The sequence below is a fragment of the Podarcis melisellensis genome, assembly GCF_964234715.1.
Source record: "Podarcis melisellensis genome assembly, chromosome: 9".
Lineage (NCBI taxonomy): Eukaryota > Metazoa > Chordata > Lepidosauria > Squamata > Lacertidae > Podarcis > Podarcis melisellensis.
In genome coordinates, this window is record NC_138541.1 from 73,584,436 (window position 1) to 73,605,183 (window position 20,748).

The following is a 20,748-nucleotide window of genomic DNA, read 5'->3' on the forward strand; positions in this document are numbered from 1 at the left end:
GCCTTCCTGGGGAGAGCATTCCACAAACAGGGAGCCACTGCAGAAAAGGTCTGTTCTTGTGTTGCCACCCTCTGGACCTCTCATGGAGGAGGCACATGAAGAAGGGACTCAGAAGATGATTTCAGGGTCCAGGTAGGTTCATAAAGAGAGAGGCAGTCCTTGAGGTACTGTGCTCCTGAGCCATTTAAGGTTTTATAGGTCAGAGCCATCACTCTTACCCTCAAATGTTCTTCCTAACCTTTAGCAGGAATCACCTTTCTTGCCATTTGAATCAGCTGGTTTGGGTCCGCCCTGCCGGAGCAGTAGAAAACAAGCTTGCTCCATCTTCCAGGCAACAGACCTTCCGGTGTTTGGATTGCTCTCCTGTCTCTTTTCGCCTTGCATAACATGTGCATATGCTGAGTTAAATGCATAGAAATAATCACCCCCATTCAAACAGAAACACAAGACCTCTTCTTTCTCCTGGTGGGGTGGGCTTTGGCCAAGTCCCCTGCATGTCTGCTCAGTCTGCTGTCGAAGTGCTAATTGGGGATGGTGGGCAACTTCAAGGCCCCTAACCTTCCTTCGTATGATTTTTCGTCTTCAAGCTGGACAGCTTTACTCCTGGGACACCTCTGCCCTTTGTAGTTGGACATTGGGGCTCAGGCAGGAAGACTGGAGAAACGTCAATCAGTTGCATTTGGGTGATATTCAACTAAGTGTAGACCCACAGAAATCAATGAACATGACTAATTTCGGCCCATTGATTTTGATGGGTTTACTCTGAGTAAAACCTGGTTTAATACCACTCATTGATTTGTTCCAATTTGCTGAGCTGAGTTGGTGCAAGCTATACATTTCAACAAGCAGAAGTCTTTTTAGTTTGGTGAATTTCTCTTGCAATGACCAAGAGTTTGCTTTGATAAAAAAAATGAAATCCAATTTTATTCAATGCAGCATTACAACTCAAGACAAGGCAAAAACCGCAACAGCTCAAGAACACTTGGAATGTGCTTGTGGCAATCAACAAGGCTGTGGCAGGCTGATATGGGACATGTTCTTTGCTTCCACCACAATCTGGAGTGGAGTGGGTTGGGCTTCCTCCAATACTAGCTGTTTGTTAGTCCAGCCTTGGCTGGGAAGATGTGGATTTGGCCAGCGGAAGAGGGCGTGGATTGGCCAATCTGAGGGCATTGCATAAAATGACCTCTGGAACTGCTCAGCACAGCATGTCCACAGGGGGAAGAGAGAGATCTAGACAGAAAATCCTGACTGGATTAGCTACGGTACTGGTCAAGACTCCAGTTCCTTCGCCCATCTGAGCTACACAGGTCTGTATTGTGCTAAGCTGTAAATGTTTGCATGATTGCCTGCTGGCAAGCCCCAGAAAACATGGTGGGATTTACCTCCAAGTCAACATGCCTAGATTTCCACTGCAGGCCTTTTTCTGCATCATCCTATTATAAGGTAGCATAGCAATGTATCATTTTACCTGTTTACTATAAGTCTGCTGTGTGCTAGTTGTTGTATAGGGGATATAGGATAGAGATGGTCCCAGCTGGGAAAGTGCACCCTTCCCAGGTAGGGAAGGGGATTTTGACCATAAGTAGGATGGGATATGGGGAAACCTGCAGAAGCAGAGATGGGGCCTGGGTGGACTCTGTTATCTGTCCCAAATGTTACCTGTTATCTGAAGGCGCCTGGGGCCATTGGTGGGCTGAGACTGGATCTGGCCAGGGCCTGGAAGTTTACCACAGAGTCGTGTCGTATGGCGGAATTATTGTTATCATCATCATCATCATCATCATTATTATTATTTATATCCTGCCCATCTGGCTGGGTTTCCCTAGCCGCTCTGGGCAGCTTACAGTGTATATAAAAACACAGTAAAACATCAAACATTAAAAACTTCAGGGCTACCTGAAGGTAGAGATATACATGTAAGAAAATAAATAAATCTGGAGAAGAACTCCCCTGCCTACCCCCCAAAAAATAAGTTTAAGAAGATTGTCCATAAGTTATAGCACACTTTTGCTGGTGGGGGCGATCTGGGAAGGTTTCCCCTCTCTCCACAAAGGGAAAGAAGGAAGCAGTTTGGACGATTGGAAGATTATGACAGGCATTTGAAAAGTTTCTACCACTGGTTAATGTTAGCGACTGTGATACAGTCTCTGCTGCTTCTCCATGAAAATGTCAAAGAATAGATTTCTATTCCTATGATGTAGAACATTTATTATAGGCTAGCAGCCTCATACCTGGCATTGCTCAGCAATTCTGAGACACCAAGAAAACAAACAAACCCAAAATAAAAAAACCCACCTCTGTTGTGAAAGGTTCAGCCCACGGTATTGAGTCAAATTGGTATCTCCTTGTCTCCAAACAGAGGCAAAAACCTGCTCCTTGATCTCAATAGCCAATATGCAAAATTCAATTATGATACTTTAAGAAGTGTCCAGATGCAGAACAAACAAACAACTTCCTCGAACTTTCCAAAATATATAGCAGATGGAGAATGTGTTTTTATTGACTATTGCAAGTTCATTGACAACCAGTAATGAAAGGTCATTGGCAATCAGCTCTGAGAACAGAGAGAAGCAGAAAGACACTGAAAATGGCAAGACAAGCAGGAAGCAGATGGAGGACGTTGTGAAAGGAGCAGTGGTTAAATTAAAAATAATAGCAAATGCATTTTTAATGGTCGTATGAATCAGCCCCAACTAAGGAAGGTCATGCATTGCCTCCATATACATGGTATCTAGCTGTTTTAGAATAATAGAACTGTAGAGTTAGAAGGGACCCCGATGGTCATCTAGACCAGCCCCTGCAATGCAGGAATCTCAACTAAAGCATCACTGGCAGATGGCCACCCAATCTCTGCTTTAAAAACCTCTAAGGAGGGAGAGTTCACCACCTTCCGAGGGAGTGGTAGTTTGATTTAACAACCATGAAAACTGGTATTACTCATAGTAGCATCCCTATAGACTAGAGCTGGGGAAACTGTGGCCCTCCAAGAGTGTTTGGACTCCATGTCCTATCAGCCTCAGCCAGACTGGTCAATGGTCAGGCCCCCAGCTGTCTCCAGCCCACCGGCCAGTTGCCGGCCGAACTCCAGTCCTTGGTTCTGCATCAAAACTGTGACTCAGAGCTTCAGAAGCCTTTCAGAAGCTGAGCACACAAGCCAGCAGAGTAAACAAACTTCGCAACAGAAAGGCAGATAGAGGCATATGTAAAGCGTATTTGCAAGCAGTTTATTCAGCATACATCAGGACAAAGGAAAAAACATGTCTTCCCCCTTTCATGTCCGAGCAAGAAGCATAAACAAAAGCTATACACAACGGAAGTTCCCAGCAAGCTGTGCTGGAAGGTAAACATGCATGTGACACACAACAATCATGTCTGTTCCTTTTAAGGTGGAACGGAATGTTCTAACATCCTCCCCCTTTCCGTGTAACCTGTTTCACCTGTGGTTCAACCCAATTGCAACTGCTGTACATAAACCTTAAGTTGTTCTCTGTTAACAACCTTAGACAACAGATCTGCAGGAATTTCGTTTCCTGGCATGTACGACACCTGAATGAGTCCTTTCTGAACACACTCTCTTGCACAATGTAACTTAATCTGCAAGTATTTGGTTCTTTGCTTGCAACTCTCTGAGTTCAGCAAAGCCAAACACAGACTTTCGCCCGCTAACCCTGCCTCCTGGGCTGTCCTTTGGCTCATTTCAGGAGGGTTTCTTACCCGTCCACCCTGTCCCCATTTGCCATGTCGCTGATGGGAATCCTGGGCACCATCTCGGCTGCAGAAGCCCTCATCGCCATTGCTGTTTTCTGCCTGATCTTCATCGCTATCAAATCCCTCCGGACACCGGTGCCACAGGGCCTAAAGAGTCTCCCAGGGCCATGGGGCTACCCATTCATTGGCAACATGTTGGATCTGGGGCAGAACCCCCACTTGAGTCTGACGCAAATGAGCCAGAAGTACGGAGATGTGATGAAGATCCATATTGGCATGAGGCCGGTGGTAGTGCTAAGTGGCCTTGAGACCATCAAGCAGGCCTTGGTGAGGCAAGGAGGAGACTTCATGGGCCGTCCTGACCTGTTCAGCTCTCGCTTCGTGTCAGGAGGCAACAGCCTGGTTTTCAGCAGAGACTCTGGGGAGGTGTGGCAGATGCGCCGGAAACTGGTCCAGAGTGCCCTCAAAAGCTTCGCTGCTTCCCCCAGCCCTGACTCCTCCTCCACCTGCCTATTGGAAGAGCACGTCTCCAAAGAGGCCACCTACCTGGTGATGAAACTGCAGCAGGTGATGCTGGAGAAGAAGAGCCTCGACCCTTACCGGTACCTGGTGGTCTCTGTGGCCAATGTCATCAGTGCCATTTGCTTTGGCAAGCGCTACAGCCATGAAGATGAGGAGCTGCTCAGCATAGTGAATGTGAGTGAGGACTTTGTGGAGTTTGCATCCTCCGGCAACCCGGCTGACTACATCCCTGCCCTCCAGTACCTCCCAAGCAACAACATGCAGAAGTTTAAGGCCATCAACCAACGCTTCGCTACCTTCCTGCAGAAGATCGTCCAAGAGCACTATGAGAGCTTCAGCAAGGTAAGGGATGCAGGGAACTGCTTCATGCCAGGTTGGGCTATAAGTCCTTCAGGCTCACCATTGTCCATTCTGACTGGCAGCAGTGGTTCTCCATGGTTCCAGGCAGGAAATATTTCCAGCCCTTCCCTGCAATGCCAGTGGGGACTGAACCAGAGATCTTCTACCACTGAGCTATGACTCTTCCCTATATAATGGACTCAGGCAGGCATAGGCAAACTCGGCCCTCCAGATGTTTTGGGACTACAACTCCCATCATCCCTGACAGACTGGTCCTGCTAGCTAGGGATGATGGGAGTTGTAGTCCCAAAACATCTGGAGGGCCGAGTTTGCCTATGCCTGAAATAAGGACTTCCCAGATAGGCCATGAAACGTTATGCTCTCCATGTTACTTCTCTTCCACCTTCTGATTGCATTTCATCTTGTACGTGATGGTCACCACATGGTTGGTTGTTGTTAAAAAACAAAACAAAACCAGAGTCAACACTAGAAAAACCTTGATGAAGTTTCATTTTAAGAGTGTGTACCCATTAAAATCCAATGAAAATGCATGCTTTAACAAATACAGGCTGTCCTTGATGTCAAATCACAAGAGCAGCACCAGGGGGAAAAAAGCTGGGAAGTCAAGAAGTGGCTTCTACCCACCATAATTGTGAACTGAGTCTCTATTCCTTCCCAGGACAGCATCCGGGACATCACAGACTCCCTCATCGACCAAAGCCAAGAAAACGCAAAGCTTCAACTCTCATCTGAAAAAGTAGTGAACCTCGTCAATGACCTATTTGGGGCAGGTAAGGAGGTTTCGAGAAAATATCTGAAGGGCTTCCCCATGGAAGATGGAGCAAGCTCGTTTCTTGTGCTCCAGAGGGAGGTTCAGAACCAGTGGATTCTAATGACATGAAAGGAGGTTCCAACTAAACATTCAGAAGATCTTTCTGATGATAAGACTCATTGAACAGGTTTCCTTTGAAGGTTGCATGACCATCTGTCAGGGATTCTTGAGCTGTGATGAATTGGTTTCCCAGTACCAAGTACAGTGGTACCTTGGGTTACAGACGCTTCAGGTTACAGACTCCGCTAACCCAGAAATAGTACCTCGGGTTAAGAACTTTGCTTCAGGATGAGAACAGAAATTGCGTGCCAGCAGCAGGAGGCTCTATTAGCTAAAGTGGTACCTCAGGTTAAGAACAGTTTCAGGTTAAGAACGGACCTCCAGAAGGAATTAAGTTCTTAACCTGAGGTACCACTGTAATTGTAAGGTAGCTCCCCAATTCTCTTTGGTCTGTCTTGAATCTGCCCACAGTCCGCTGCTTTGAATGAACCTGAGCTCTGGTATTATGAACATCTGGGAGACGTACAGATATGTGTCCCCATTCTCAACAGCATGTCTAATTATATACACACTCACTCAGATGGGAACTATTGAGACTTGGATACTATTTAATTGATGCAGACTAAAATTATATTCACCTTTTAAAAAGGAGGTTCACTTTTTTTAAAAAAAAAAAGGCTTTTGTGTTTTGTTTTGTTTTTAAAAAACACTGCTCTGTTCCCCCCCCCCCAGGGTTTGACACAGTGACCACAGCCTTGTCCTGGTGCCTCATGTATCTTGTTGTCTATCCAGAAATCCAAAAGAAGATTCAGGAAGAAATAGGTAAAACTCTGTCTATAATAATTCACACGTCTCTTTGGCAGACTGGATCCCAATTTTCTTTCTCTCCTCTTTAACCTGGGTGGTTTTAAAAGACAAATTCATGGAGGAAAGGGCTGCTAGCCACAAAGGCTTGCTGGTTTCGCAGAATGGGCATCTGGTTGGGCCCTGTGAGAACAGGAGGCTGGACTAGACGGGCCACTGGCCGGATCCAGTGGAGTCTTCTGATGTTCTTATGCTTAACCTGTAGATGAGAGCATTGGCCAAGAGCGCAAGCCCCGGCTGTCGGACCGTCCCCTGATGCCTTACACCGAAGCCTTCATCCTGGAGGTGTTCAGGCACTCCTCCTTTCTGCCCTTCACAATCCCTCACTGGTAAGTCCTGAGCCTTCCAAAGAGACAGGCAAACCGTGGCGTTTGCCCTCCTAGGTGTGTGACATCTTACTGGGTTCATAGGGAAAGGGGTAACTAATTGTAAAATGACTAACCAATGGGAACCCAGGGGGCGGAGTTAACTGTGTATAAGGTTTAAGCACAGAGGTTTTTTAGCGAGTTAGGGTGGTTGAGAAGACAGTCTGGAGTTAGAGGAGAGAGCAGGGGCGCCAATTTATAAAAAATATTGGGGGGCGGGGGCCCATACCGACTTATAAAAAATATTGGGGGGGGGCGGGGGCCCATACCGACTTATAAAAAATATTGGGGGGGCCCAAGACCTCCAAATCGCTGCTGCTGGGGGAACGAAAGGGGCGAGCCCTGGGCTTCCCCAACCTTAAGTGAACCTGTGAGGGCCCGCCCTTTGCGGCAGCCGATTGGCTGCCGCCGTGGGCGGTGAATATTAATGAGCTAGGGGGAATCCCCGCTTCTCGCGGGGCTGACGCCAGCCCCGCGAGATTGTTGATGGGTCGAGAGCCCGCAACCCCACCCCCTCTCTAGATCGGGAGTGGCTTTGTTTTAACTCATTACTGAATGTATTTTAAAAGGTAACTATCGTCAAACAAGGAAAATAAAAAATACCAACATAATTTTGTCATTTTACAAAGCATAATATAACTAATAATTTTCTTAAATTATTGGGGGGGCAGAGCCCCCCAAATGAATTTTTGAGGGGGCTCGGGCCCCCTCAGGCCCCATGGAGTCGGCGCCTATGGGAGAGAGGGAAGATAAGTCTGTGGGTTGGGCTAGTCTGATGTGAGAGAAGGAGAGAATTTGTTAAGAGGAGTCAGTCAAACAGTTGAGATAATCAGTCAGAAGGTATTAGGAAGGTATAGGCCGGTAAAGAAACTAAAGTTAAGATACTGACAGGAATATTATCTGAGAAACCATAAACTTGTTAATGTTTGTAAAATAAACTTGTGTTTTTTTTTGGTTCACTTTTAACAACTGACTAGACTCAGTGTTTTACCAGAGAGTAACGGGTTGATGGCAGCGGGGAAGCAAGCACAGTGGTGGCACAGGGACCAATAGACCGTTAAACGTCCGGGGACCCTGTGTGATCGCAACACAAACCCATCCCGATTCCCCAGCTCATGTCCACGAAGGGCCTTGCCCTCAGCCTGCACCTTCCTTGCGTCTACATTGGGTGGGTCATCTGGTATGGAATTATCAGCATTTTCACGGTTTCCACCTTTCAAAAATGAAGAAAACTCCAGGTCTTCATGATGAGGGAGAGAAATGTCTGAGATAGGGTTACCAGACGTCCCCATTTCCCGGGGACAGTCCCCGGATTTGCGAATATGTCCCCGGACAAATTCCATCCCTGGAATGTCCCTGGATTTCATCTAATGTCCCCAGGAAACGCAGCAGCGGCAGTCTCAGCAGCCCGGAGCAGTTGGCTCTGGCTGGCTTCAGGAGCTGCTCAGAAGTCCCCATATGATGGTGATGCAGGGGCTCAAAGATGCAGCTTCCGGGCTGCCTCCACCTTCCTTGACCCCAGCAACCAAGCTGTGAAGGGAGGCTTCACGCTGCCTATCAGAGCTTGTGTGCAAGCAGGAGGGGGCAGGGATCTCTCAGTTAGGCAACGGGAAGCCTCCATTCCCAGCTGAGGGATCCCCACCCCTCCTGCTTGCACGGAAGTAGGAATGGGATTGGGGAAAGGAGGCATCGCACTGCCTGAGAGATCCCTGCCCCCTGCCCACCTTCCATGTCTGACCCACCGTGCACCGCTTCCCCACCACCACCACCGAAGAACCAACAACTCAGGGGCTGCCCAGGCTCATGGAGAAAGGAGAAAGGAGCCTCGGAGGAAGGGGAAACATGGTGGTTGAGGTCAAGGCGATGGCTGCCCCTCTGCCACCGCTATCGCTGCAGCATCAATGTCCCGAACATTCATTCATTTAAAGTGTCCCCGAATTCATTGAAAAAAATCTGGTAACCTTAGTGTGAGACCAATCAATGTTTAAGGGCAATGCATGGCAACCTAGGATGATTGAAGTGGCTTCCTTCTTGTTTTGTCTTTACTGGTGGCTAATATGACTTGACCTTGGCCACTGCAGCAGGGGGCAGGGTTTTTTTCAGCCTGTGGGGGCAGATTTGTGCCTTATGGGGACCAAGCGGATGGGGTCAGAGGGGAAATGGGCAGAGTCGGAGAAGACCAAAACTGAAACCGCCTTATTAATCTCTATCCTTTTCCCCATTGCATGGCATTCATTTCCTTCCTACAGCCTCCCAAATTCCATTTGCTATTCCTTCCACTCTTCCATCCCTTCAGGTGCTTTGTGGGGTTTTCCAAATGAATACATTTATTTCCCATTTCAGTACAACCAAAGACACCGTTTTGAATGGCTACTACATCCCAAGGGACATCTGTGTCTTTGTCAACCAGTGGCAAGTCAACCATGATGAGTAAGTGTATCTCAGCCCTTGGGAAGACATGTTCCCCACACCTTGTGCATGCTCACTGTACTGATCAGTCATATTCCTTAGAACTCATTTAAGCAGGGGTGGGAAATTGGGTGCTAGATATTGTTGTGCTCCAGCTCCCGTAAGTCCCAGCATGTGTAACCAGTGGTAGAGATGATGTGAGTTGGAGTCCAACGACATCTGGAGGGCTGCAGGTTCCCCACCCCTGATTTTAAGTGTGAATATGTTACAGACATACTGGTATAGGTTCTGGGTGCCAGAGTTTGTGAGTGCAAGTCACCCAAAATTCTTGGATTCAGTAAAAGTTAGAATTGATCAAAGTTTGACTAAACTGTGCCAAAGATGGAAATCCCTGGGCTTAGTTTATGTTTACAAGTCAGACCAGCTCCCTGAGGGAGGGTCATTAGGAAGACAGAAGAAGATGGTGGCCAGTTATTACCGTATTTTTCGCTCCATAGGGCGCACCGGATCATAGGGCACACCTAGTTTTTAGGGGGGGAAATAAATAAAATAATAATTATTCCCCCCCCCAGCCCCAAAGAGCAAAGAAGCCAAGACAGCGAGCGGGATCCATCCCGCTGGTTGTCTTGGCTTCCTCTTTAGCCACGCGCAACCTCTCCAGCCGGGAGAGGCTGCGCAAGGCTTTGGCAGAAGCCAAGACAGTGAGCGGGATGGATTCCACTCGCTGTCTTGGCTTCATTTTTAGCCACAGGGCTGGGGCAGGGGAAACCCGGGGAACGCAGAAGGAGTTGTCGCTGTGTTCCCCGGGCTTCAGGCTGCAGGCTGCTATCCGCAAGCCTTCAGAGCCCGGCGGGAACTCCTGCCATGCTCTGAAGGCTTGCGGATAGCTGCCTGAAGCCTGGAGAGTGTGCACCGACCCCTCTCGCTCTCCAGGCTTCAGCGAAAGCCTGCATTCGCTCCATAGGATGCACACACATTTCCCCTTCATTTTTGGAGGGGGAAAAGTGCGTCCTGTGGAGTGAAAAATATGGTAACCCTCAAGGAAAGCTATCAACAAGGCAAAATACTCTCTGCTGAGACCATACCAGAGATGGAAGAGGACACATCCAGGATTGAAGTGGGAGATGAGCTAAGCGAAAAAGAAAAAGGGGTCCATTTTGCAAGCTGGGGGGGGGGGCAAAGCACAAGGCGGTCTGTCTGTTTTATCCTTCAGAGAGGGTCACACATGATGTTTGGGGTCTCTTGGAATCTGAGGCTGCAGCCGTGGGCGAAACAAGACCCTCTTGGGATGTGACTGCTCTGCAGCCTCACCACCCAGGGGCAGGTTGTATATATGTGTAAATGAAACCATATACCCTAAAGACGCCACAGACTCCTCTGTGCCTCATTTCCAAAGGATTCTCAGACCCTGGGTAAGCCTGGACCCCTGAAATCTCACACTGCTGTGGAGATGAGGCAGTGTGTAAGAGAATGTATCTTGAACAGCGAACCAGCTTTGGATTCACCATTATGCCTTTTTGAACAGACATCACAACCTTCCTCAAAATGCTGAGTTCAAGGGCTTCTCCCTGTTTCCAGTCTAGAAGAGAGAGTCCTGGTTGGCTGCTCCCTCTGGCAATCGTGAAGCTACTCCCTGGCCCAAGGAATGTTATTTATCATTATTAACAACAACAAAAACAACAACAACCACCACAAGTAGCTTTTTAAAACAAAAAATGAGGCTTGTGCTGTACTCCAGGTATTACTGAATTCAATGTCCATTTAGTCCCAACCAACATAGCTAATGGTCAAGGATGAGGTCAGGGCACCACATTGGCCACATCAGATCAGTGGTGTAGTGGCGTTTGCTGGCACCCGGGTGCGGAAGTTGAACAAAGTCTGCTGTACCAGCCCAGCCCTCACCACCAGATAGAAGTGGGGCTGAGCCGTGCTGCCTGCCTGCCTACGTACAGCGGGGCCCAGCCAGTCGACACCTGGCAGGTGAATCCCCCCAGTGCCTGCGGAGAGGAGCGCCAGGCTACACTGGAGTCATTCCTTGCCTGCCTCTTTCCATCTGTACCTGCTTGCCATCTGAGCAAGGGGCCCAGGGACTTGGCGGCCTGGCCAGGCTGGGCTCTGGGGCCCAGAGACCCCCCAGTGGTAGGCAGGGCAGGATGAGGATCCTTGGGGGGCCCCGGGGCCATATCACCCTGCCCTGCCACGCTACACCCCAGTTCAGAGAAATATTAAATAGATGCACATGAGATTAGGGATTGATGAATTGGCCAATTTTAGTTTCTTTCAGTTACCGTCTTTAAAAAATCTTCTTTTAAAAAATGTCCTCATGATAATGATTCAACAAATTTCTCCTTGTAGACACATATCTGTATGAAATCTTGCCTGATCTACACATTTTTGCTAAAAAGTCCCTCCCGATATAATGCATGCATATATCATTCTCACCAATATATGCATTCCCAGGCACGTTTTACCCGTTTAAGCATTTTTCTACTTGGCCAGAGAACTGTGTTACAAAATTCCGGAAAGTGTGAGTTTAAAGGATGGCTGAGTTTCAGCTAGTGTGTTGCTTCAGAGTGTCCTTATGCAAACTGAATCGATATTTTTCTCTCATCTCTGCTCGAGGCAAGGAGTTTGCATGCTCATTCATTCATTCAAAAAAATGTTCCTTTTCCAGAACCCTTTGGGAATCTCCTTCCTCCTTTAAGCCAGAGCGATTCCTGACTGCCAACGGGAAGGGCATCAACCGGGATGAGAGCGAGAAGGTCCTGGCATTTGGCCTGGGGAAGAGGAGATGCATTGGAGAGCCTCTGGCCCGGTGGCAGGTCTTCCTCTTCTTGGCCACTTTGCTCCAGCAACTGCAGTTCAGTATCCCGGATGGGGTGACGGTGGACATGACCCCTCGCTATGGCCTCTCCATGAAGTACAAGCGATGTGAGCACTTCCAAGTAAAACGGCGCTTCCCACAGAGGAGCCATGAGTGAGCGGCAAAGACACAACTCCCTGTAAGGGGTGGGGAGGAACACATCTGTCTAGGTGTGCATTAGGGCGGTTCATAACAAACTTTTTTTTTTTAATCCCTGCTCCAAAGGTCTTATCGTACTACACTAGGGATATCTGAAATTTTATGCCTATCAGTCAATGTATTGACTCTCCTCCACGAAAATAGCTGTTTACTTGGCCGTTTTCCTGTGTCGTGAAGGCTGAAATTTCAATTCAGCAGAGCAGGGTCAAGACAAACTGATATGCATGAAATTTCAGATATACTGTAGCTATATATTCCCTAGTGTAGTAAGATAAGACCTTTGGAGCAGGCATTAAAAAAAAAGTTTTTTATGAACCGCCCTAGTGTTCATGCCTGTGCAGAGGCGTCTTGCATCTATTACTAAAACAAAAAAAGCAAGCAAGTATTAATTATGCTAGGGGAAATGCACTGAAATGTTCATTTCAGGAGAAATTCACACAAGAATGTTGATGAGTTTTCACAAGGAATTAAATGTATATCTAATCACAAACTGATTTACTTATTTTATTTATTAAATTTATATACTACCCTTCACCTGATGATCACAGGGCGGTTCACAATATAATGTTGAAATAGGAAGAATGGAAATTCAGGTTGGAAATTAAGAAATGCAGAGAAACTTAAATGGACAGGTCTACCCATCCCTACCCCTGGCGTAGATCATAACTTCCCATTGTACTGAACAAACAGATATATTGTCTGTCCAACACAGCAATTATAAGCAGCAATCCGATGTGCACTAACTTGGGAGTGAGAAAAGTTGACTTCTGTGAGTTCCAATGCAAAATGGCCTGGTTTTGCAACTCCAGTAGCTGCTGTGTAAATCAAAATTCATTTTTTCCCTTTGAATATTGTGCTTTTTTGTGACTGAGGTCTCAGCTTAGGTCTCAGGTTGGAAGATGTAACAAAGAGCATTACAATATATATATTTTAGAATGAAGTACTTTAGAAACAAAAAGGGACACGGGTGGCGCTGTGGTTTAAACCACAGAGCCTAGGACTTGCCGATCAGAAGGTTGGTGGTTCGAATCCCCGTGACGGGGTGAGCTCCTGTTGCTCAGTCCCTGCTCCTGCCAACCTAGCAGTTCGAAAGCACGCCAAACTGCAAGTAGATAAATAGGTACCGCTCAGGCGGGAAGGTAAACGATTTTTCTGTGTGCTGCTCTGGTTCGCCAGAAGCGGCTTAGTCATGCTGGCCACATGACCGAGAAGCTGTACGCTGGCTCCCTCGGCCAGTAAAGCGAGATGAGCGTCCCAATCCCAGAGTCGGTCACGACTGGACCTAATGGTCAGGGACCCCTTTACCTTTACCTTACTTTAGAAACAATGTGTACATTGCAATAAAATAGATATTTAAATATGGAATGTGTGAGTTTCTCTATCCCTGAGCCAAATTTTTTTTGGAGAATTTATTTTTTAACTAATAGGGGACAAAAATCACGTCTTGTCCAACACACTGCTTGATGCAGGAAATCCAGAAATAGAGCATTGCCACCAAACTGTCTCCCAGCTTCCTGCAGAGTGAGATTTCCCAAGCTGAACCAACAGCGCCACAGTCTGCTCCCTTGCAAGGATTGCAGGCTGTCTGGGCTCAGAGCCAAATGACTCATCATGGTGCAAATTAAACATTTCTTAAACGAAAACAAACACGTGTCTATCCTAACCCACTCCCTTCCTCAGCTTGCTTCCTTCTGGAAGTCACAGCACTTTGCTAGATCAACCAAGTAATCAGAGGGCACTAATATGGTGCAAAATAATAGAGAGTGAAAACAAAAGAGGAAGGTTGCTTGTTTTGTGACTAGGGCTGGGAAATAAGACTGCGAAGATTCAGAAGGGAAACCTCTTCCTGCATGCAAAGTTTGGAGAAGACCTCTGGCTGAGGACCACCAAACCAGTCTTTCCCACCAGTCTTTGCACACAGATTGTCCCAAAGAGACAAAAGCTTCAGGATGCAGTGCAGGGGAAGGCGGAGGGAGGGATAAATGAGGAGGTCACTCACTCTCAGTATTGTTTCTGGAGAGCATGCAAATGGTCCACAGCATCCCAGAGGGCAGGTGGTATCTTGAGGATGTGAAACATCATATTTGGTTCTGCATAAGCATCACTGTAGTGCAACACACTGATTAGTGTCTCACAGGTGTGTCGCAGCAGTACCTACAAATTTAGGGTTAAGAGGAAGGGAGGAAGGCTGGAAGGAAGGCCTAGACTGGGACAGACTTACTCTACACGTGACCAGGGATGGTCGTGGCCTCACCTGTGCAGGTAACAAAAGCATAGGACTGGCCACCATCTCTCTCTCTCTCTGACTACATTCATCAAAGAAGCAACATCTGCTTAGCCTAAGATGCTCTCTTGGCTTCCAACCAAGAGAGGACAAAGGGTCTATCTCTTTATGGGATAGATTCCAGGTATATTACTTTTGTAAGTTAAATCTCCTTCTGGGATCCATCTGTGAACAGAACGTTAGTGAGTAAACTCTTTTATACTTTTATAGAAGACTGTGTCGTGTCTATTTCTTTTATGAGGGACTAAAGGGGAAATTACCAAGTAACTTATTTTAGTGGCTTTAGCAAGCCTGAGCAAACGCATCTGCTGTGCAAGTTTAAAAAGGGGGATGTTGCTCTGCTAAATTGTAGAACTTGTTAACACAAGTTGGAAAGGATATAATCAAGCAATATATCCTCTCCTGCATCCCTGAACATTCCCATTCTCAGCTCTACCTGGAGAAGCCAGGGATACAGCAGATGCTCTGCCCCTGAGCAGCAGCCCTTCCCCTGGATATTGAAACCGGACATGGACTTCAAAGAGAGAAGGAGATAGTTCCTTTGTCCTCTCAGGCTAAGAAGATGTTGCTTCTTCGAGGAATGGAATCAGAGAGGGAGATGGCGGCCTCCCCTGTACTGTTTTCTTACCTGTCCAGGTGAGGTCACGCCCACCTCTGGTCACATGTAGAGGAAACAGGAAGTCCTAACTGGCTGGTCCAGACACCCCCTTTTTATGTCCACTCTAGGAATGTTGCATTTGACTGCTCTGTGTTTCACATTCTACACTGGTTAGCAATACTTAATTTCTGAAGCACTGTTCTCCCCCCGCCCACACCTGTCGCCTGAGGTGGTCTCTTCACTTTGTCTAACACAGTGTTTCCCAACATTTTTCCAACTGTGGCCCCCTTTCAACCTTGTTTCTTTCTGGTGGGCTCCCCAAGGGCATAGCCAAGGGGGGCAGCTTCCCCCAATAAGTAAAAATAAATACATATCTGAGGTTCTGCCCCCCCCCAACAAAAGCCTGCTGCCCTAACAAAAATCCTGGCTATGCCCTTGTCCCTCCCATCCTATCAGCGGAAAGGTAGCCATTTAAATTTTTGATTGTAAATAGAACATGTTTTATTTATAATTTTTATAATTGATACAAAATACAATTACATATAATGATAGGTTCATGGAGCTGGAAGGGACCCCAAGGGCCATCTTTGTAGTGCAACACACACACACCCCGCTCCCTGCAATGTAGGAAACTCAGCTCAAGCATCCATGACCGATGGCCATCCAAACTCTGCTTAGAAACCTCCAAGGAAGGAGAGTCCACAACCTCCTGAGAGAGATCCATCTTCCATGTATTATAAAATGTAAACACTTATTTGACCCCAATTCTTTGAGACAGGGGGGGAAACCTACAGATACAGTCCAAAAGGTGCACAGGGAGTTCTGTATATATGGGGGAATTTTAAAATGCAAGTGGTCCTCACTGACCTGGTGCAAAAAGATTTTGTGCAAAAATAGTGCAAAAAGGCAGCCCTGTTTAGGGAAGCTTTTAATGTTTGATGGACTATTGCAATTTAATATTTTGTTGGAAGCCACCCAGAATGGCTGGGGAAACCCAGCCAAATGGGTGGGGTATAAAGAAATTATTATTATTATTATTATTATTATTATTATTATTATTATTATCCGGAGGAGACCTGACTGCCTAGATAAAGTCCTAGAGCAGGCATGCCCAACCTTCGGCCCTCCAGATGTTTTGGACTACAATTCCCATCATCCCTGACCACTGGTCCTGTTAGCTAGGGATCATGGGAGTTGTAGGCCAAATCATCTGGAGGGCCGCAGGCTGGGGATTCCTGCCCTAGAGTCCCACAAACCCTTACCGGGGAGTAAGGCCCACTGAACTCAATGAGACTTTCTTCTGAGTAGACACTTCATTATCTACTAGATGCAAGTCAGCAGCACCAGAAGACTCTGCTTGGCTAGCTTGTGCCCCTCAATAACATCCAAAGGCCCTGATCCACTACTAGGCACTGGGTGAATTGCACCCTACACCTTGCAAAGTCAGGCCCAGGCTGCCACGGGGCCCAGCTGGCCCAGCCCTAACCATTGCCACCCCACCACTTTCCTGACCTGGGGGTTCTGGATTATGGGCTTGACTGGTCAAAATGGGAGCCTCAGCTCTCCCACCTGGTGGGCCACCCCTTAAAAGGTAAAGGGACCCCTGACCATTAGGTCCAGTTGTGACCGACTCTGGGGTTGTGGTGCTCATCTTGCTTTATTGGCCGAGGGAGCCGGCGTACAGCTTCCGGGTCATGTGGCCAGCATGACTAAGCCGCTTCTGGCAAACCAGAGCAGCGCACAGAAACACTGTTTACCTTCCCACCAGAGCGGTACCTATTTATCTACTTGCACTTTGACGTGCTTTCAAACTGCTAGGTTGGCAGGAGCGGGGACTGAGCAACGGGAGCTCACCCCGTCGCAGGGATTCGAACCGCCGACCTTCTGATCGGCAAGTCCTAGGCTCTGTGGTTTAACCCACTGCACCATCCGTGTCCCTGGGGCCACCCCCTTACCCGCTTGTAATTGACCAAGTGGATAGCCAGCCAATCACGATTTTAAAAAAAATGATTTTCTTTCTTCACTTTCCCCTGTGGCCCCCTAGCCTCTTGCTGTGGCCCCCCATTTACACATTTTTCACCTGTGGCCCCCTTGGAATATCCTGGGGTGCCCTAGGGGTCCATATGACACACACACACACACACCCCGGTTTGGGAAACACTGGCCTAACAGAAGAACTGCTGCCTGACCAAGAATTCGAAATAAAAAACCCTCAAAAGTTTGCTTGCTGTTTTGTGACCATATGGTTGGCCCTAATGAATTCATTGCCCTAGTAAGGATTTCAGAATTATTCATATAAAAAACCAAACATGTATTATGTAACTAGAGCTGATGGGAAATATTTTTTTTGTTAAGTGAAAAATCTTGAGACAGAATACAGTATTTGAATAGGCTGCTGTGCTTTCTCTAGGGGTGGCCGTGTTTGTTGCAGCAAAGTCAACAAACGAGTATTGCAGAGCCTTAAATACTCCTTTATTTATTCTGCCATGAGCTTCCGCGGACTCCACTCCATCAGATGCAAACGGCTGGCGGAGGAGTGGGGGATAGATAATAGCTTTTAATCACTCTCTCGCCTCCATTTTAATCACCCTTCATCATCTCCTTTTCTTTAGTCTCTCCTCTTTTAAAACAATTAAGCAGTCCCCTTTCCCCCTTCTGCCCTCCCCTGCACCCCCCCTGCTTCCCCCCCCACCTGCCTCCCCCATTCCTCCCCCCTCTATATATGCACGAGCTAATTTCAGCTTTTCCTTAGCCTGCGATAAATGAGCCACTCTGTTGTCCTCCAACCAATAAGCTGACAGGGTAATGAATGGCTTTGGATGGCAATTAGTGGATGGAGTTGCTAATAATGAAATTCATTTACATTTTAAGCACCGCGGAGAGATAGGGGGAGCAGCCTGGGAAGCCAAGGCTCTGTGTCATTAGCAGCAAGCAGCGCCCCCCCCCCCGCGCCCATTGCTAGCCTGGGGGTGGGCGAGCTCCCTACCAATCTGCTTCAGCGAGGCGGAAACTGTTTAACATGATTGCACCTCGTCGTCCTCATTTAGGAGGCTGCAATAAGAAGAGTTTGTTAAGCGGGAGATTAGATGCCAAACATTGCCTTGGATTTCAATATCCAATCAACCCTGCGCGGTAGAGATGGCCAACCAGAGACACGCTGCCCTTGGGGGGGGGCGCGGAGTTGCTTTTGTCTATCTATTTGAAGGTTGGGAGGGTGATGGGTGTTAGTCTTCAGTTTGGGGGTGGGAAAGCTCCCAGAGCGGTTTACATGTTGGATTTATGTTGTGAACTGCCCTGTGGGTGGTATACAAATTGCATCATTATAAACAAAACAAAACAACACTCAGCAATAATACCATCCTTGCCCTCAGGTGTTGTTGTTTAGTTGTTTAGTCGTGTCCGACTCTTCGTGACCCCCTGGACCAGAGCAAGCCAGGCCCTCCTGTCTTCCACTGCCTCCCGCAGTTTGGTCAAACTCATGCTGGTAGCTTCGAGAACACTGTCCCACCATCTCGTCCTCTGTCGTCTCCTTCTCCTTGTGCCCTCCATCTCTCCCAACATCAGGGTCTTTTCCAGGGAGTCTTCTCTTCTCATGAGGTGGCCAAAATACTGGAGCTTCAACTTCACAATCTGTCCTCCCAGTGAGCACTCAGGGCTGATTTCCTTCAGAATGGAGAGGTTTGATCTTCTTGCAGTCCACGGGACTCTCAAGAGTCTCCTCCAGCACCATAATTCAAAAGCATCAATTCTTCGGCGATCAGCCTTCTTTATGGTCCAGCTCTCCCCTCCATACATCACTATTGGGAAAACCATGGCTTTAACTATATGGACCTTTGTTGGCTTACATGTTGGATTTATGTTGAGAACTGCCCTGTGGGTGGTATACAAATTGCATCATTATAAACAAAAATGACAACAACACTCAGCAATAATACCATCCTTGCCCTCGGGTACACAATCTAAAAGGCCTTGTAGGCCTATGAGGAGTAAACTACAGTTCTCGGGGTTTCTGGCGGGGGCGTGAGTGAGGAAAGTGCTTTGGCGTGCAGGAATCCTGTTGCAAAGTGTGCCTGCCGGCCTTTCCAGCCCAGCGCAGGAGGGGAATGAACTTTGTGCACTTGTTTCCGCTTCGGCCAATGGACAGGCTCAGGTTGGTTTCCCCACTGGTCATGATGGAAGAATGGAACACACACACACAAATGTTAAAACAAACTGTATCAGGCTCAAAAAGACATTTCTCCTAATAAAAGGATGTGTTGCAAAAGAGAATAAAAGGGTTCCCTTTCATTGTGACTGTTTTGTCCTTCATGGGGCAAAAAAGAATCCATTAAATTTCACGTATAATCTTGAGTTTGTGGTGCTTTGTGCTTATATCAGCTTTGCCCACTGCGGTTGAAAATTTGAACCCAGGTTAACTTGCCACTTTATTTGGGGTGGGGAATCAACCATTTTTTGAAAGCTCTTTGGGAAAGAAGTCGATTCCACACACCTTGGGCAAATTTGTTTCTTGGGAGGAGGAATGAGTTATTAGTATCCCTGCTCAGGATGCCTAAGAAATGCAGGGCATTGTGGCAAAGCAGAACACTGCACACCCCTGTCACTGTTTTTTAATGCCTTATCAAGATCCTCATCTACTCGGCTTGCCATAAACTTGAAGCACCCACTTAATGAGACACACACACAGGCCTTGCTTGTCAGGCTTTCGTTCTGCGCCAATACGTTTTCTGAATGACTGCCAGCTCCCTGCCTGTTTTGTTCCCCAGCTCTTTCTAGCCTGAAGAGGATCTTCAAGAAAAGAAGCACTTGCCATGCATAAACTTAATCCACCTCAGCTTGTCTGCCAAAGAAGCTGAGCCAGGGTATTCTTCTTGCAAACAAATGCCTAGAAACCACAGAATCATAGAAGTCAGCAAGCAACCCATTCAGATCATTGAGTCCAATCCCTACCTTTTAATACACATAGTTTGTTAGTTTTCAAAATTATGCAGCTAAAAAGGCACATTAACAAATTATAATAATATATCCCAATAATTCCTCCCTTCCTCTCACCCTCCCTCCCTCCCCCTGAAGTGGGAATATGGTCACATTTTTCATGAAAGATTCTGTTGCAAAGTTGGTGTGTCACACTGCAAGATTATCAATTGAGGAGGTACCGTAATTCTACAAAGTCACCTGTGTCTTGTTCACTCCTCAGAGCTTTCAGGGGTTTAGGAAGCTTTTCTGAATGGAGGTCTCATTCTTGGAGGCCATCAGAGTAATTGAAGACTATGGAAGGGTAGCAAGACTGACTACCAGCAACACAAAATCTGAAGCAGTGCACCTGAACACACCCATTGATGTACAGCTGAGAATACAGGCGCATTAAAATCTTGGATGTATACATTTCAAAGTCTTGGACCAAAGTGCAACAATTAAATTTCAGTTCCCTATTAAGAGATATCAGGATAGATTTTAAGACCTGGTCAAAGACAAATATTTCATGGTTGGGCAGAGTGTTGGCTGTAAAAATAATGCTGTTGCAGAGATTCAACTTTTTTGTTCCAAGTTCTGCCTATCTTCATCCCCTTGGAGCATCTAGCATTTAATGGGCATGATTAGTGCAGTATGTTTTCAGTCTTAGTTCCTTATGGTCAATAAAAAAATGTGTGCATGGCATTTTTAAAAAAGCAATGAAGGAAGGAAGGAAGGATTCATATGGTAATAACATATTCCTAACCGGTGATCAACTGGTGGCCAAAACTGGTTCATTTCATCTCCAGCCCAACTACCAATCCACCAGGTCACTTGCCCCATTTGAAAATC

At 47.0% G+C, this 20,748-nt stretch overlaps 2 protein-coding genes across 2 annotated transcripts in view; both read left to right on the forward strand.

Moving 5' to 3' along the window:
* The window catches only part of LOC309377959 (synaptotagmin-5-like), a 175,933-nt gene that overhangs the window by 138,426 nt on the left and 16,759 nt on the right, over positions 1-20,748 (forward strand). The gene's annotated exons all lie outside the window — the stretch shown is intronic.
* On the forward strand, positions 1,189-12,554 carry LOC309377948 (cytochrome P450 1A5-like). Its single transcript, XM_081925669.1, has 7 exons — positions 1,189-1,310; positions 3,705-4,575; positions 5,252-5,363; positions 6,137-6,226; positions 6,474-6,597; positions 8,977-9,063; positions 11,717-12,554. Exons 2-7 carry the CDS (start codon positions 3,742-3,744, stop codon positions 12,021-12,023), a joined length of 1,554 nt encoding a protein of 517 aa, XP_081781795.1. The 5' UTR covers positions 1,189-1,310; positions 3,705-3,741; the 3' UTR covers positions 12,024-12,554.